The sequence below is a fragment of the Chlorocebus sabaeus genome, chromosome 24, assembly GCF_047675955.1.
Source record: "Chlorocebus sabaeus isolate Y175 chromosome 24, mChlSab1.0.hap1, whole genome shotgun sequence".
Lineage (NCBI taxonomy): Eukaryota > Metazoa > Chordata > Mammalia > Primates > Cercopithecidae > Chlorocebus > Chlorocebus sabaeus.
In genome coordinates this window covers 7257701-7274208 of record NC_132927.1, presented here as the reverse complement: position 1 = coordinate 7274208, position 16508 = coordinate 7257701, and the positions used below count along the sequence as shown (strand labels likewise).

The following is a 16508-nucleotide window of genomic DNA, read 5'->3' as shown; positions in this document are numbered from 1 at the left end:
CCCAGCACTTTGGGAGGCTGAGGCAGGCGGATCACAAGGTCAAGAGATGGAGACCATCCTGGCCAAGTGGTGAAACCCTGTCTTTACTAAAAATACAAAAAATTAGCCGGGCATAGTGGCACGTGCCTGCAGCCCCAGCTACTTGGGAGGCTGAGGCAGGAGAATCACTTGAACCCAGGAGGTGGAGGTTGCAGCGAGCCGAGATCGCGCCACTGTACTCCAGCCTGGCAACAGAGCAAGACTCTACTTTAAAAAAAAAGAAAAGAAAAGAAAAAGAGGACTTGAGAGCATCACAAGAACCAAGAAACCCAGAAATCACTTAAGTCATCACCTAAAAAAGGAGCCCCACTAGAAGTGAGTATGAAACTAAGAATCATAGTGGGAAATGGAAGGAGGACTGGTAGGGTCCCTGTTGCAGGGAATGACCCTAAAGCTCCCAGAAACACCTAGTAGAATTTTCTTTGCAGGACAGGCCCTGCACAGAGCAAGGTAGAATACAGTATCTATGTTAATAGCTAGCTAGCTAAAGCTGACAATAATAGCTAGGTCAGTCTAATCAAATTTAGTAACAAACTAAAATTCAGATAACTAGACATTATGTACCACCTGGTGTGACGCCACAGGAAGTATGCTGTATCCCCAAATAAGCATTTTTGCCAAGAAAATAAAAGATAAAAACTTAATAAAAAATATAGGCCGGGTATGGTGGCTCACGTCTGTAATCCCAGCACTTTGGGAGGCCAAGGCGGAAAGACTGCTTGAGTTCAGGAATTTGAGGCCAGCCTGAGTAAGATCCCATTTTCTTGGACAAAGTAACGCTTGAGCTGAGTTTTTTTGGGGGGAGGGTTTTGTTTATCTTAAGACAGGGTTTTGCTCTGTTGCCCAGACTGGAGTGCACTGGCACAATGATGCAATCAATTATGGCTCACTGCAGCCTGGACGTCCTGGGTTCGGGTGATTCTCCCATCTCAGCCTCCAGAGTAGCTGAGACTACAGACTCACGTGGCCACTCTGGCTAATTTTTGTATTTTTAGTAGGGACAGGGTTTTGCCATGTTGCCCAGGTTGGTCTCGAATTCCTGGGGCTCAAGCCATCCTCCCACCTCCGTCCCCGAAAGTGTTGGGATTACAGGCATGAGCCATTGTGCCCGATCTGAGCTGAGTTTTGAAGACAGGCAATGGGGCACAGTATGTGTTAAATCACTGTGGAATGAAATAGCATTATACATTTGAGGAACCAAAAACAGTGCCGTTTGGCTGAAGAGAAGAATGAGGTGGCATGATGGTGTTACGGTAGATTAGGTTATAGGGTGGATCTAGATTTATTTACATGCTATGTTAAAATTTCGGCTTTATTCTAAATTTAGAAATCACTAAACTATGTTAAACAGAGGAATGACAGAATCATATCTTCATTTTAGGAAGACCAATCAGGCAGCAGTGATAGTGCAAAGTGGGGGTAGAACGGAGGTGGGAAGGTTTAAACTAAGTATAAAGAGAGATAATAGAATCCATCGGAAAGATATCACTGAGACAGAAATTGGATTGTGGGGGCTGAGTGAAGGGTGCTAGAATGACTGCCAGGCTTCAAGTTTGGATGTAGTGTCACTTAATAAGGTAGATAATAGAAGTAGAGGTTTTGTTTTTGTTTTGAGGGTAGGTGAGGAGGCAAAAAGGATAATAAATCCAGTCTTTCCTTAAGCTCAAGGTACCAATGGGACACATAAGTGTGCATGTTAGTCTTCTTTTGATGCTATCATCAGGTCACCCACTCTCACAGATGGTTTTCTTTGTTGTTGTTGTTGTTTTTGGAATGGAATCTCACTCTCTCTTTTGCCCAGGCCGGAGTTTAGTGGCATGATCTCGGCTCACTGCCACCTCTGCCTCTGGAGTAGCTGGGATTACAGGCAAGTGCCACCACACCCAACTAATTTTTGTATTTTTTTGGTAGAGACAGGGTTTTGCCACGTGGGCCAGGCTCGTCTCCAACTCCTGAGCTCAAGTGATCTGCCTGCTTCAGCCTCCCAAAGTGCTGGGATTATAGGTGTGAGCCACCGCACCCGGCCACAAATGTCTCTGTGTATGTGTGTGTGTGTGTGTGTGTGTGTGTATATGTCTTTGAGGCAGCATAATCTTTCCAAGCTTTTTATGTGCTATGAGGCCCCCTAAAAAGGAATCGGATGAATAAACAGGTTGTATGTTGGTAACTATAAGATAAATAGTACTTTCATAATTTGAAGAAATATGAAATCTTAACACTTTGTGAAGCCAACCGGGGTGGACCACTTAAGCCCAGGAATTGGAGACTAGCCTGGACATCATGACAAAACCCCGTCTCTACAAAAAATACAAATTAGCTGGGCGTGGTGGATGCACACCTGTAGTCCCAGCTACTCAGGAGGCTAAAGTGGGAGGACCACCTGAGCCAGGGAGCTCCAGGTTGCAATAAGCAGAGATTACACCACTGCATTCCAGCCCGGGCAACAGAGTGAGACCCCGTCTCAAAAAAATAATAAATAAAATAATAATTTGAAGAAATAGTCCCTAGCATTTTAGTACTACGATCTAATATCTCATTTCATATATAAATAAAACATGGCAGCATGAGTAACAAGTCCAATCTGCTTTCCATTATACTGTAGTAACAGTAAAGCAGACGTGATAAAATAAGATGAATTACTTTATCTCTTTGAAATTACTTCCTGATTGGTTGGTAGTGCATACTCCATAGTACAAGTTTTATTGGCTTTTGCAACAAAGAAAAAAATTTTAAAAAGTAACAGATCTTAAATGCAATTTTCCTGTATCGCTATTAATATAATTACCGAACCTAATTTCCTTATGTTGCTAATTATTTTTGTCTTATTTTTCAAACAAATGCTTCTTAGCTATATTAATTTTTAGAAACATTCTAGCGCATTAGGATATTTTCTAGGAAACTAAGCACATAAAAATACCCATGATTGTACTTACAATATTAGCTTTGTCTCTTATGCGTATATTACATTCACTCAAACTTTTAAAAAAAATTTTCCGACACGGAGTCTCGCTTTGTCGCCAGACTGGAGTGCAGCGATGCGACCTCGGCTCTCTGTAACCTCAGCCTCCTGGGCACAAGCAATTCTCGTGCCTCAGCCTCCTCAGGAGCTGGGACTACAGGCGTGCGCCTACCACGCCCGGTTAATTTTTGTATTTTTAATAGAAATGCGGTTTCACAATGTTGGCCAAGCTAGTCTCGAACTCCTGGCCTGAAGTGATCGCCCACCTCGGCCTCCCAAAGTGCTGGGATTACAGGCTTGAGCAGCCGCATCCGGCCATATTCACTTAAACATTTAATGACCCAGCAGAACATCCATCTAGGATTTTAAGTTGTACTCACAATGCTTTTATTTTCTGTTTCGATCAAAATAGTCTATTGATGACAATATTTGTGAGCCCATTCATTTCTAAGATATCAAATTGTTAGTCTAGCCAGCTCCTTCAAACTTTTCTCTCTCTACCTACCATCGTCAAGATCTAAAGGAATTCACTACCTCTTCTTCTCCCAAGGAAAAAAAAAAAATCGCTCCTCCCCCTCTCCCAACCCCCCGAAACACAACCCATTCCAGAAAAGGAAAGAAGAGGGGACGCAAAGTGGAATAAGTTACGACGCGCGACCCAGCGCACAGAAACGGGACCAAAGCCCAGGCTCGAGACGGAGACGAGGAATCAGTAACCACAGCCGGAGGATCTTGGCTATTTGCCAGAAGAGAACTTACTGGTGCTAAGAAACCAGAGACAGAGCCAGTGACAGGAAGGGAAAGAGGGCCCACCCTTGGGACTGCCTGAAACACCCAAAGAATGAAAAAGAAACGTCAGGAATCCGAGACGGGCTGCGGTCGGCCAGAGCGACCAGCCAGGTTAATAACCAGCTCCGAAACCCGGCACACGCGTGAGAGACCCTTGGGAAGGAAACCGCCTGGGGACGGCCTGCTCGAAGGAAACTGATAACCAGGAAGCCTACGGCCGCCTAGCTTCCAAAGGCCAGAGTCGAAGCCCCGGCGCCCTGTAGCTGCGGCAGACACCGCACCGGGTCTGTACACCGGCCTGGAGGCGGAGCCCGAGCTCTTCCCCCGCCCTCTAACGGCGACCCGGGCTGCGTTCTCAGTGCGCCGGCGTAGGGTGAGGCCGGACTCTATTTGGCGATTAAGCGTGAGGCTGCGTTCGCTACCCAGCATGCTGTGCGCTAGTGACGGCCCTCCGCCTATCCCCTTCCCAACTCTCCCCCAACCCCTCCCGCCGCGGCCCCCCTTCCCCTAAAGTGAGTGAGACGGGCAGATGGAGGAGGGACTGTAATGGCGGCGGCCGGCAGCTCCCTGCTCTGACCCACGGCAGGCACACAGTAACGACCCCTTCCCCGCCCCTCTCCCGGCCGGCCTCCGCCCCGCAGCCAGCGCGGGGCCACCCTCTCCGGCCCTTCCCCCAGCTGTCGGCGTCTCGCCCTGCGCCCCGGCCGGGGCCCCACACACAATGGACGAGCTTGCCGGAGGCGGTGGTGGCGGCCCGGGGATGGCGGCCCCTCCCCGGCAGCAGCAGGGACCTGGGGGGAACCTGGGCCTTTCGCCGGGGGGGAACGGAGCGGCGGGCGGCGGGGGTCCTCCGGCCTCCGAGGGAGCGGGTCCCGCGGCAGGCCCCGAGCTGTCCCGGCCGCAGCAGTACACTATCCCGGGGATACTGCACTACATCCAGCACGAGTGGGCTCGGTTCGAGATGGAGCGGGCGCACTGGGAGGTGGAACGGGCCGAACTGCAGGTACCTCGTTGGGGTCGGTGTGCGGGACGGCTGCGGCGGCTGGGTTCCCGGCCGGGGGGTGGGGCCGGGGACTCCCCTCGGCCGGAGCCGGTGCCTTGGGAGGCCGAGCGGAACCTACCTGTGCTGCTCGGGGTGTGATGGTCCTCTCAACGGCTTTTCCTGGAGTCCCCCTCCCTCTTTCCCGCAGAAGCTTGCTCCCCAACCTTCACTAGCTACGCGGTGCGGGCCTCCTCCGGGCAGCCATTTTGGCTTTTAGTATGGCGTCTGCGGGGGCTCCTCCGGAGGCGGCCTTCCCGGGTCTCCGGGGCTTGGGGCCGAGCACCTTTCTGTGGGAGAGTCCGGTTTGGGGCCTCTCGACCCAGAGTTTGCTCTTGTTTGTTCCTCTTGAGATGAAGAGCCTGAAGAGAATGACTAGGATAGGCATCTTACCCCCCTTTTCCGGACCACCCCCCTTTCCGATTTGGCATATCTGGCCCCCTCCCTCAGTCTTGGTACGCACTTGCCCGTTGACAGCCACGCTTCTTCCCTGGGCTGCTACGGTGCACAGTGACTTGGGACTGACCTGTGAAGTTTTGTTTCCTATCGTTAACTTTTTAAGTACTTTCTTACCTGAGATGCTGCCTTAGTCACTTGGATTCTCTGTAGTTATTCCTTACTTAGTGACTCATCAACACTTTCAGCACTGAATTTTTCTTTTCACAGTACTCTTCACTAGATCTCCTTTCCTCATCTCTTTATCCATAAAAAAACCCAACCAGACGATCGATGCTGTACTTATGAAACGACTGAAGAGATTTAATGTTCGCTTGAACTGAAATGTAGTTATATCATGTTACTTGTGCAGGAGAAGCGAAGTGAGATGTTCTCAGGACCCTTCATAGTTGAGCTTTACTCGATCCTCATGATGTGAACCTTTGATAGGCTACACATTTGGAAGCTGTTCGTAGTTAACAGCTCATGTCCTGGTTCTCAAAATTGCTGCATCTTTTTGAAAGGATTATTTAACTTTCTTGGGTATTTGTGTTTATTTTTAAGTACCTTTTCAGGGCAAATTTAGGCTTAGAAGCAAAAAGCATGCGTCTAAATAGTATTGCACCTGTTCTTCAGACTGTTGTATATTTAGGAGATAAGCAGTATTTGCTGTCATATATGTCATATGCATGTGGTGAATAGTTAGGCAAATGTAGTGCTGAAAGGAGGAGGATTGGATTAACTAGAAAAGGTGTCCTCAGACAAAGGGTGTCCTCTTTAGTTTGGTTCTGAACTAGTAAACTTTTATATGACTGCACAAAGTGGGTGAAGTTAAACTTTTCAAAAGTAAAAAATACTTGGGTATTTTGACACTGTATGAAGTCTTAAAAAAATTGTAATACTTGTTAAGTCATTTCATAGCTTTACAATTGTGTTTTGATATAATATTGGGCTTTAAAATTACATAACTTTAAAAAAGCTGAAGTCAAAACTGGTTTCTTTTAAGTTGTGTACAGTCTTGCTTTAAAATACTTAAAATTTATAGAATTCTGTTGATATACAGCTTTCTACTACATACTGTAAACTTTTTCTGTGTGAGTAAAGTTAGGCATTTGTTTTTAAAATTTGGGTTGACAAATGCATTAAGGCCTAGGCTCACTAAGTAATACTTCACCAGTCCCTGCTATGGTTTCTTTGACCTTTGTACTATTGTATGCAAGTTTTGATTTTAACACTCTTTAAGTTAACAATTGCATTTTTCACCCATAAACTTCACTAATGTGAGCAGCTGAGAAGAAAGATATCTTGTGCGCAAATTAGTAAAACCTATACTATGTATTAAAGAAGCCTTTATTGCCTGCTGTAGCATTTGCTTTCCCTTCTTGGTCTCCTCTCCTTAACGGCAGCAGCAAAGTATTTTAAGGAAGATTCTTTTTGCTTGCTTGCTTGCTTTCAGATCTATTGGTACAGTAGTTCTGTTATTAGCCATCCTAAGTTTTTGTTTGTTTACTTGTTTTGAAGAAGTCCTACACTGTTTCTAGACTTATTTCATACTGATTCTTTTGGAGTAAAATGTTCATGATGGCATTGGTTTTTTTTGTGTTATATATTTAAAATGTTTTATTGGGTTAACTTAGTTAATAAGGTTTCTAGTTTCTATCAGGAATATTGAATTTGCCTTAGGTGCCTTCAGTCCACTGAGATTGCTTGTGAGATGCATATTTTAAAATGTATGTGTTGAATACATATTTGTGGGAGGATGTAGTGAAGCATCAGTGGATTTTTACTGTAAACCTAAACTTATTTTTAAGAAAGACAATCTAGAATTAAGACAACTTACATATTATTATGTACAGTCTCCGGTGCGATTCCATCTACACGTATTTTTAAAGTGTTAATTATGGAATAGTTTCAATAGAGAACATGAGCTTAAGGAATACCCCATATTGATGTAAAATTTTAATGGGGAATATTATTTTCCCTGGCTTTGGGAGAGATATTAAAAGGAACTTTGCAGTATGATTCTGTTCTTCGTAAAAAGAATTTATAGTAAAGGTCTTAGAAACTTGGAACGAAACCAAAGGATCATGTCTTAAAGCTCTTCTGTCTCTGATTCTTCCTTACCTTGGACTCAGGTAAAGCATTGTTAATAAGGTCGTAGGACAGTTGTTTCTTAACTTTTATATAACATGAATTACCAAAATTCCACAGACAGTCCACTTCAAGCCCTAGATCAGTCCAGATCTCCAGAGAATAAGAGGCCTGCGTATTTTTTAAAGTTCTACAAGTGATTCTTTCTTCACAGTAGTGCCTGTTAGAGAGAAAAATCACTACACTACACTTTTCTTTTTTGTAATTTCATAGTAGATTCTTTAAAATCTTGTCATGGAAAAGACACTAGGATTTGCAAATCACTATTCTAGACCAGCTTTTGAAAATCCTGAAAATAGAAAATTCAGGAGATTTCCCCCTTAGAAATGAAGAAATTGAGTTAAGTCTAAGCAAAATATCTCCTACTAACTTAAGGATCTTTAAGCAGCAACATCTATCATGTTGTGACTTCCAAAAGTTAGAAACTGCCAGTTAATCAGCACTATAACCTTCTGAGGTAGGTATTCCTATTTTACAGGTAAGGAGACAAATTTAGGTAGGTTAAATAATTTTGCCAGGGTCACCTAGCCATAAAGTATTGCAGCTGAGATTCAAACCCAGGTCTGTCTGATTCCAAAGCCTGTGGTCATATCACCACTCTTGTAACCATTATGTTATACTGTCTTAGCACTTTTTTATAGAGTGGAATCTGACTTGTAATTCTTCGTCTAGTTTTGTGTGGCCCACACCACTTGAGTACATTTCAGTGAAGTTTTATTGAGCCCCCATGATGCTGCTGCAAGGCATAGTTTATATATATTGCTAATGTGTCCTTATATTTTTCTTTGTAGTTTGTATATAGTAAGTGGATTTTGGGTATATACAAAATGCTTGTTTGCCAAGTGTAGAAATATGACATACCTAATACAAGAAAATGTAGTCAAAGAGTTTTTGTTCTTTTTTTTTTGAGACAGAGTCTGGCTCGACTGTTGCCTGGGCTAGAGTGCAGTGGCGCCATCTCAGCTCACAGCAAGCTCCGCCTCTGAGTTCATGCCATTCTGCTGCCTCAGCCTCCCAAGTAACTGGGACTACAGGTGCCTGCCACCACGCCTGGCTGATTTTTTTATATTAGTAGAGACGGGGTTTCACCGTGTTAGCCAGGATGGTCTCGATCTTCTGACATCGTGGTCTGCCCACTTTGGCCTCCCAAAGTGCTGGGATTACAGGCTTGAGCCACCGCGCCCGACCGACAGTGATTTTTCATAAAGGTGTTGCCTTTATTCTGGGATTTTTTCCCTTCATACATTTTTACTGTTAGGCGTTTCCTTTTTCAGATGATGGTGATAATAGAGTTAAAAAAATTTTATTGATGGTATTAAGGGAGTCCACTACCTTGTGTCAGATTCCCTGTTTCTTTTTGAAGTCCTTAAAATGAAGTTTAGGGACCACTGATCTAGAATTCTCTGTATGCTCCTCCACTACCCATTAACCCCACTCTATAGTCTGCCTTTTCGCACTACTCTCCCCTCACTCCCTTCTAAACACTTTGTATAACACTATGTTTTCTGTTCATGATTGACCTTCAAATTGCCAAATCCTGTGGCCTTATAGACCATATGTACCTAACCAACACTCTGCTGTTAACAAATTCTTCAAAATTCTTTTCTTTTGCTTCCACTCTGGTTTTCCTGTCATCCACTTATCACTTTTCTTCATATGTTTTCTTTCTTTTGTTCCCAGTTGTTGTTATGTGGGGTTCTGGTTCTATTTTATGTTTTCACTGTATATTCAGAATCAGATTTTTGGCTACCATGTACCATCTTAATAATACCTAACATTTATTTACTCTTTCCTAAGTGTTATTCCTGTGCCCCAGTATTTCAGTATTCATTTAATTCGTTCAGTATTCATTTAATTCTCAAAACAACTCAGTGAGGTTGATACAGGTATAATTGGTGTCTTTTTTTTTTTTCTTTTTTCTGACACTGCCATATTGAGGTCCAGAGGTTAAGTAATCTATGCAACTAGGAGGCAGTAGAACTGGAATTTAAACTTAGACTGCCTGTAGAGGCCATGTTCTTAACCACTACTAGATTTCTGGCATCCAGATGTCCCTTGTATTTCTAATTTCCTGTTTAGTTTTTCTTCCTCCAATTCAATGCATCCATTCAGTTAATCTCAAGTGCCTGCCTCTTCCCCTTGACAAAACACACTTGTTCATTCTTTATTCCTTGCCGCATTAAAGTTAACACTATCCTCCCCATCCCTAGTACTTACAGAGGTCATTGAACCTTCCCCCTGCGTATGTTTGGCCTGTGAGTTTTATTGATTCCAGCATGATTATTTGGTGGTATTTGAGTGCGATTTTATGGTAGCTCCTGGGTGTATAATGATGTATGAGACAAATACTTTGTCCTCAGGGAGCTTATATTCTAGAAATAATTTTTTTTTTTTTTCCCAAGAGAGGGTCCTGCTCCGTTGCCCAGGCTGGAGTGCAGTGGTGCCAACATGGCTCACTGTAGCCTCAGCCTCCTGAGCTCAAGTGATCCTCCTGCCGCAGCCTCCTGAATAGGTAGGACTACAGACATGTGCTGTCACACCAAGCTATTTTTATTTTTAGTTCAGATGGGTTCACAGTTTGTTGCCCAGGCTGGTTTCGAACTCCTGGGCTCAAATGATTCTCCCACTTCATCCTCCCAAAGTCCAAAGTGTTGGGATTACAGGTATGAGCCGCCATGCCCGGCCAATAAAATGTTACGAACAACAAATTAACAGAATGCTGAGAGAATAAATGGTGATAGGAAACCTGTATATGTAATGGAGTTTCAGATAATACCTAATATTTATTGAGCACTTTTTTTTTTTTTAGAGACAGAGTTTTTGCTCTGTCACTCAGGCTGGAGTGCAGTGGTGCCATTTCAGCTCACTGCAACCTTCGCCTCCTGGGTTCAGGCGATTCTCGTGCCTCAGTCTTCTGAGTAGCTGGAATTACAAGCACCCACCAACACGCCCGGCTGATTTTTGTATTTTTAGTAGAGACGGAGTTTCACCATGTTGGCCAGGCTGGTCTTGAATTCCTGACCTCGAGTGATCTGCCCACCTTGGCCTCCCAAAGTGCTGGGATTACAGGTGTGAGCCACTGTGCCTGACCTATTGAACACTTTCTATATGCCTGACATTATTTTAGGTTCTTCAGTACATTTAATTCTCATAAAGTTCCTAAATGTATACTTTTAGATCTGAAGTATCAGGAATACCTAATTGTACAAAGAGCATTCCAGTTGGAAGCTACATCATTTAGCAGAAGTTCTAAAGTAGGAAAGAGCTTCATTTAAACTATGTGAACTGGCCAGGTGTGGTGTCTCATGCTTGTAATCCCAGCACTTTGGGAGGTTGAAGTGGGAGGATCACTTGAGCCCAAGAGCTGGAGTCCAACCTGGGCAACAGTGAGACCCTGTCTCTAAAAAAGAAAATGTGTGAACTGGACTATAATGATTCAAAAAGGCTAAGTAATATAGATAACATCAGTATTCTAAAATATATTCTAATTCACTGATTCTTGATTTTTTGGGGGATTGTGTAGTCCCCTTTGCATATATTATGAAACCTATGGAGCCTCTTATAGTTTTTTTCCAAAAAGGGTAAGAAAATTTTACTTAGAATGCCCATGAAGCCTGACTGCTGACCTAAGGAAGTAACTGATTTAATCTGTGCTTTTTGTTTCTGTGCTAACATTGCCTTAGTTCAGAGTACTCCTCCTGCCGGAATTCTTTGAGATAATCTCCTTACAGGTTTGTTTCATCCATTGCACCTCTTAACAGTTTATCCTTTATATCATAAATATGATTGTATTATGTATAATCCTCCTTTCCTTTTTTTATGAAAAGTTTCAAACATGTATGAAAATAATATAGTATTGTCACCTCCCACAAACCTGTCACTCATCTTAAACAGTAACAACTCATGATCAGTCTTGTTTTACCTGTACTTCTATCCAGTCATTGTCCATTCCAAATTATTATTATTTTCTATTATTTTATTTATTTTTAAGAGACAGGGTCTCACTATGTTGCCCAGGCTGGAGTGCAGTGGTGCAATCGTAGCTCACTGCAGCCTCAAAACTCCTGGGTTCAAATGGTCCTCCCACCTCAGCCTCCCAAATAGCTTAGACTATAGTCCAAGTGCCACCAAGCTTGGCTAATTTTGTTTTTAGTAGGGACGGGATCTTTCTATGTTGTCTAGGCTGGTCTTAAGATCATGGCCTCAAGCAATCCTACCTTGGCATCTGAAGAGTGTTGGGATTAAAAGCATGAGCCACTATGCCTGGCATTGTTTTTTTAAAAAAATTTTTTTATTATTTTTTGAGGCAGAGTCTTGCTGTGTCACCCAGGCTGGAGTGCAGTGGTGCGATCTCAGCTCACTGCAGGCTCCGTTCCCCCTACCCACCCCCGTTTCAAACGATTCTTATGCCTCAGCCTCCAGAGTAGTTGGGATTACAGGTGTGTCATCATGCCTGGCTAATTTTTTGAATTTTTTGTAGGGATGGGCTTTCACCATGTTGGCCAGGCTGGTCTCGAACTCCTGACCTCAGGTGATCTGCCCACCTTGGCCTCCCGAAATGCTGGGATTACAGGTATGAGCCACCATGCCCGGCCTGAATTTTCTTTTCTTCTATAAGTGCTTAAAGTTACTGAGTTCTGAAGTTGTTGAGCTTCTCTCTGCTATTGATTTGAGCAAGTTGCGGGCACCGATGGCTTTCATCTTCTCATTTTCTGCTTCTTTTGCGAGTTGATCAACAAGCTCAATTAAACCACCAATTATTTTTTGAAACTGGCCAATTTTGTCCACAAAGTTCTTGCACTCTTTCTTGAGCTTTATGGTCTACTGGGTAATCTCTGAGTCCAACACCCACAGCTTGTTCAACTCATCAAAGTGCAGTCCCTCTTCACCCAGGATGTCTTTTACCATAGGTGTTTCCCATCCAGCTTCCCTAGAGAAGCTCTGCTCTGAAGGAGTGACAGTGGCAGGAGGAGGTGTGTCATAGGAACAAGGGTCGAGAAAGAATAAAGTTCGCTTGCACAGGTATTGTTCATTCAACACACATTTCTTGGAGTGCCCACTACATGCCAACACTGTTAGATGCTGGGGGTACAAAGATGAATGCAATATGGTGCCCACCCTGCTAGCCCTGTGGCGGCAGCTTACTATGACCCAGGCTGATGTAGACTGGCAGCTTCTCCCCGTCCCTGGCAACTGTTATGCAGGCAGCCTGCCTTGGCTGTTGCCATGACTACAGAGACTCTTTACCCATGACCTGAAATATATTTTCATTAAGGTTTTTTTTTTTTTGCAAAATGCTTTTAAATTTATTTAAATTAATTTCCTTTTTTTTTTTTAAAATTGAGGCAGAGTTTCGTTTTGTTGCCCAGGCTGGGCTGCAGTGGGTGCGATCCTGGCTCACTGCAACCTCTGCCTCCCAGGTTCAAGCAATTCTCCTGCCTCAGCCTCTTGAGTAGCTGGGATTACAGGCATGCACCACCATGCCCAGCTAATTATTTTATATTTTGAGTAGACACGGGGTTTCACCGTGTTGGCCGGGCTGGTCTTAAACTCATGACCTCAAGTGATCACCCACCTTGGTCTCCCAAAGTGCTGGGATTACAGGTGTGAGCCACCGCGCCCAGCCTAAATAACTGTGTATGCTCGCTTCTGTGTGTACACACTCACTACCCCTCATAAGACCATTGCAGTTTTAGGTTCACAGCAAAATTTAGCAGAAAGTACAAGAAGTCGCCTACCCCAACATTTTGCCTTTTCTAGAATACATTCATATACCTTCCCCTGGTACTCTTGGGGGAAATTTGTTCCAAGAGTTCTCCTCCAGGATACAAAATTGTTAGATGCTCAAGTCCCTCAATACAATGACTTCGTAACTTATGCACATCTTCTTGTATATTTTAAATCTCTAGATTACTTATAATTATGTAATCTAAATGCTATGTAAATAGTTGTTATACTTTTTTAAAATTTTTATTTGAGACAGGGTCTCAGTCTGCCATCCAGGCTGGAGGGCAGTGAAACAATCACTGCTCATTGCAGCCTCGACCTCCGGGTTCAGGTGATCCTCCCATCTTAGCCTCCTGAGTAACTAGGACTACAGGCACCCGCCACCACACCTGACTAATTTTTGTATTTTTTCTAGAGACAGACTTTTGCTAAGTTGCTGAGGCTGGTTTCAAGCTCCTGGACTCAAACGATCTGCCCTCCTCGGCCTCCCAAAGTGCTAGGATTACAGGTGTCAGCTACTGTACCTGGCTAGTTGCTATAATTTTTAAAAACTATTTTTTGCCCGGGCACAGTGGCTTATGCCTGCAATCCCAGCACTTTAGGAGGCCAAGGCGGGTGGATCACAAGGTCAGGAGTTTGAGACCAGCCTGGCCAATATGGTGAAACCATGTTTCTACTAAAAATACAAAAATTTAGCCAGGTGTGGTGGCACGCACCTGTAATCCCAGCTACTCAGGAAGCTGAGGGCAGGAAAATCACTTTAACCCAGAGGCGAAGCTTGTAGTGAGTCGAGATCATGCCACTGCACTTCAGCCTGGGTGATAGAGCGAGACTCTGTCTCAAAATATATATATATATTTTTTATTATTTTTCCAGAATGTTTTTGCCTTGCCATTGTTTGAATCTGTGAATGGGGAACCCTTGGATACAGAGGGTGGCCTTAGTTTGAATCATATAATATGTAGCCTTTTCACTTAGTAGCAGTGCATTTAAGGCTTCTCCTTGTCTTTTCTGTGGGTTGATTATTTCTTTTTAGTGCTGAACAATATTCCATTTATGGATGTACCACAGTTTGTCTATTCACCTTTTGGAGGGTATCTTGGTTACTTTCAAGTTTTGTCAGTTATGAGTAAAGGCTATAAACATCCATGTGCAGGTTTTCTGTGGACGTATGAGTTTTCATGTAATTTGAGTAAATACCAGGGAGTGTGATTGTTGGATCATATGGTAAGATTATATTAAGAAGCTGCCAAATGGTCTTCCAAAATGGCTGTACCATTTTGCATTCCCACCAGTAATGAGTGAGAATTATTATTGCTCCACTTTCAGCTTTTGGAGTTGTAGTGTTTTGGATTTTAACCGTTTTGGTAGTTACGTAGTGGTATCTCACTGTTTTTAATTTACATTCCCCTAATGAAAAACAATATTGAAGCTAGGCATGGCAGCATGTGCCTGAAGTCCCAGCTACCTGGTGGAGGGGTGAGATGGAGGATTGCTTGAGCCCCAGAGGTTGTGGCTACCGTGATCCATGATCGCCCCACTGCACTGTAGCCTGAGTGACAGAGTGAGTCCCTGTCTCACAAGGTTCTGTAGAGGACTGCTGGGAACAGAACTGAACTTCTAAAAGTAAATGTCTTGACAGCTGCTTTCCAAGGCCTGGCTATAAGTAAGATCTGCAGAGCCAAAAGGAGCATACACCTCTTCTTAAAATTGAGGATGTTGGCTGGGCACAGTGGCTCATGCCTGTAATCCCAGCACTTTGGGAGGCCAAGGCAGGTGGATCACCTGAGGTCAGGAGTTCGAGACCAGCCTGGCCAACATGGTGAAACCCTGTCTCTACTAAAAGTACAAAAAATTAGCTGGGTGTGATGGCGCATGTTTGTAGTTCCAGCTACTTGGGAGGCTAAGACAGGAGAATTGCTTGTACCCGGGAGGCAGAGGTTGCAGTGAGCCGAGATCGTGCCATTGTATACCAGCCTGGGCGATGAATGAAGCTCCATCTCAAAAAAAAAAAAAATTGAAAGTGTTTAAGCCCAAGATGAAACTGGATTCTATTTAAGAGATATGCTTACGGGTATAAAGCAAAGAATAACATAGTCAAACGGAACAAAACTAGAGTAATTAGGGAAACGCAACTCATACCTGTGGAAACAGTGGCATGATTTGTGTCAAATTCTGAAGCAGCCTTCCTGGTAAGGCTACTGGACACAGAATACCCTTGAAGGAAAGTAATGAAAAGTAAATAAAAGAGGCCGGATATGGTGGCGCTTACGCCTGTAGTTCCAGCACTTTGGGAGGCCAAGGCGGGCGGGTCACTTGAGGTCAGGAGTTTGAGACCAGCCTGACCAACGTGGTGAAACCCTGTCTCTACAGAAAAATACAAAAATTAGCCGGGCATTGTGGCGCATGCCTGTAATCCCACCTACTTGGGAGGCTGAGGCAGGAGAATCACTTGAACCTGGGAGGTGGAGGTTGTAGTGAGCCAAGATTGTGCCACTGTACTCTAGCCTGGGCGACAGACTCCAGCCTGGGTAACAGAGTGAGATGCTGCTTTTTTTTTTTTTTTTTTTTTTTTAAGTGGGTTTGTGCTCTTGTAATGAAAAAGAAAAAAGGTTTAAGAAGGATGTGCTTTTGACCAATATGTAATGCTGTTTCAAGGTAGTACCAGTATGTTGTGTTCAGTGGAACCAAGGTAAACACAAGGTACTGGTATTACCTTGAGATAGCATTAACACCTAAGTGGTTTCAGTGAACAAGATTTAAAAGACTAGAATTAAAGCAATTATAAATGTGCAGTAAAATTTTGGACTACTTTTAGATAGACTATAAAAAGACTTAAAAATTCCTATTAAAAATTTTGCACTTTGGCCAAGTGTGGTGGCTCATACCTGTAATCCCAGCACTTTTGGAGGCCAAGGCAGGTGGATCACGAGGTTAGGAGTTTGAGAACAGCCTAACCAACATGGTGAAACCCCATCTCTACTAAAAGTACAAAAATTAGCAGGGTGTGGTGTCACGTACCTGAAATTCCAGCTACTCAGGATAATCACTTGAACCCGGGAGGCGGAGGTTGCAGTGGGCCGAGATCACATCACTGCACTCCAGCTTGGGCAACAGAGCAAGACTGTCTCACCACCAACAACAACAACAACAAACATTTTTGCACTTTCAGGACACTTTTACAGGCTCCTTCCTATAATCCTAGCACTTTGGGAGACCAAGGCAGGAGGATAACTTGAAGTCAAGAATTCACGACCAATCTGGGCAACAAAGTGATACCCTGTCTTTACAAGAAAATTAAAAAATTAGCTGAACACAATGGTGTTGTGCCTGTAGTCCCAGCTACTCGGGAAGCCAGGGCGGGAGGAT

At 43.8% G+C, this 16508-nt stretch overlaps 2 protein-coding genes and 1 pseudogene across 8 annotated transcripts in view; 1 reads left to right on the top strand and 2 right to left on the bottom strand.

Annotated features, from left to right (window-relative positions):
- Positions 1-5488, bottom strand: part of AP4S1 (adaptor related protein complex 4 subunit sigma 1) — a 72791-nt gene extending 67303 nt beyond the window's left edge. For 2 of the 4 annotated variants that reach the window (XM_073010888.1, XM_073010891.1), the window contains exon 1: positions 4909-5195. The gene's annotated coding sequence lies outside the window, so the exon portion shown is untranslated. Of the gene's footprint in view, positions 1-4908; positions 5196-5399 lie in introns of those variants that run through there. The other 2 variants (XM_073010889.1, XM_073010890.1) reach the window with 2 other exon arrangements.
- The window catches only part of STRN3 (striatin 3), a 136089-nt gene continuing 123819 nt past the window's right edge, over positions 4239-16508 (top strand). Inside the window, exon 1 of one of the 4 annotated variants that reach the window (XM_073010881.1) lies at positions 4239-4790. In XM_073010881.1, coding sequence (XP_072866982.1) covers positions 4509-4790 — 282 coding nt within the window. In that variant the 5' untranslated portion in view covers positions 4239-4508. The remainder of the gene's footprint in view (positions 4791-16508) is intronic. The other 3 variants (XM_073010882.1, XM_073010883.1, XM_073010884.1) reach the window with 3 other exon arrangements.
- On the bottom strand, positions 9726-12320 carry LOC140710067 (intraflagellar transport protein 20 homolog pseudogene; annotated as a pseudogene).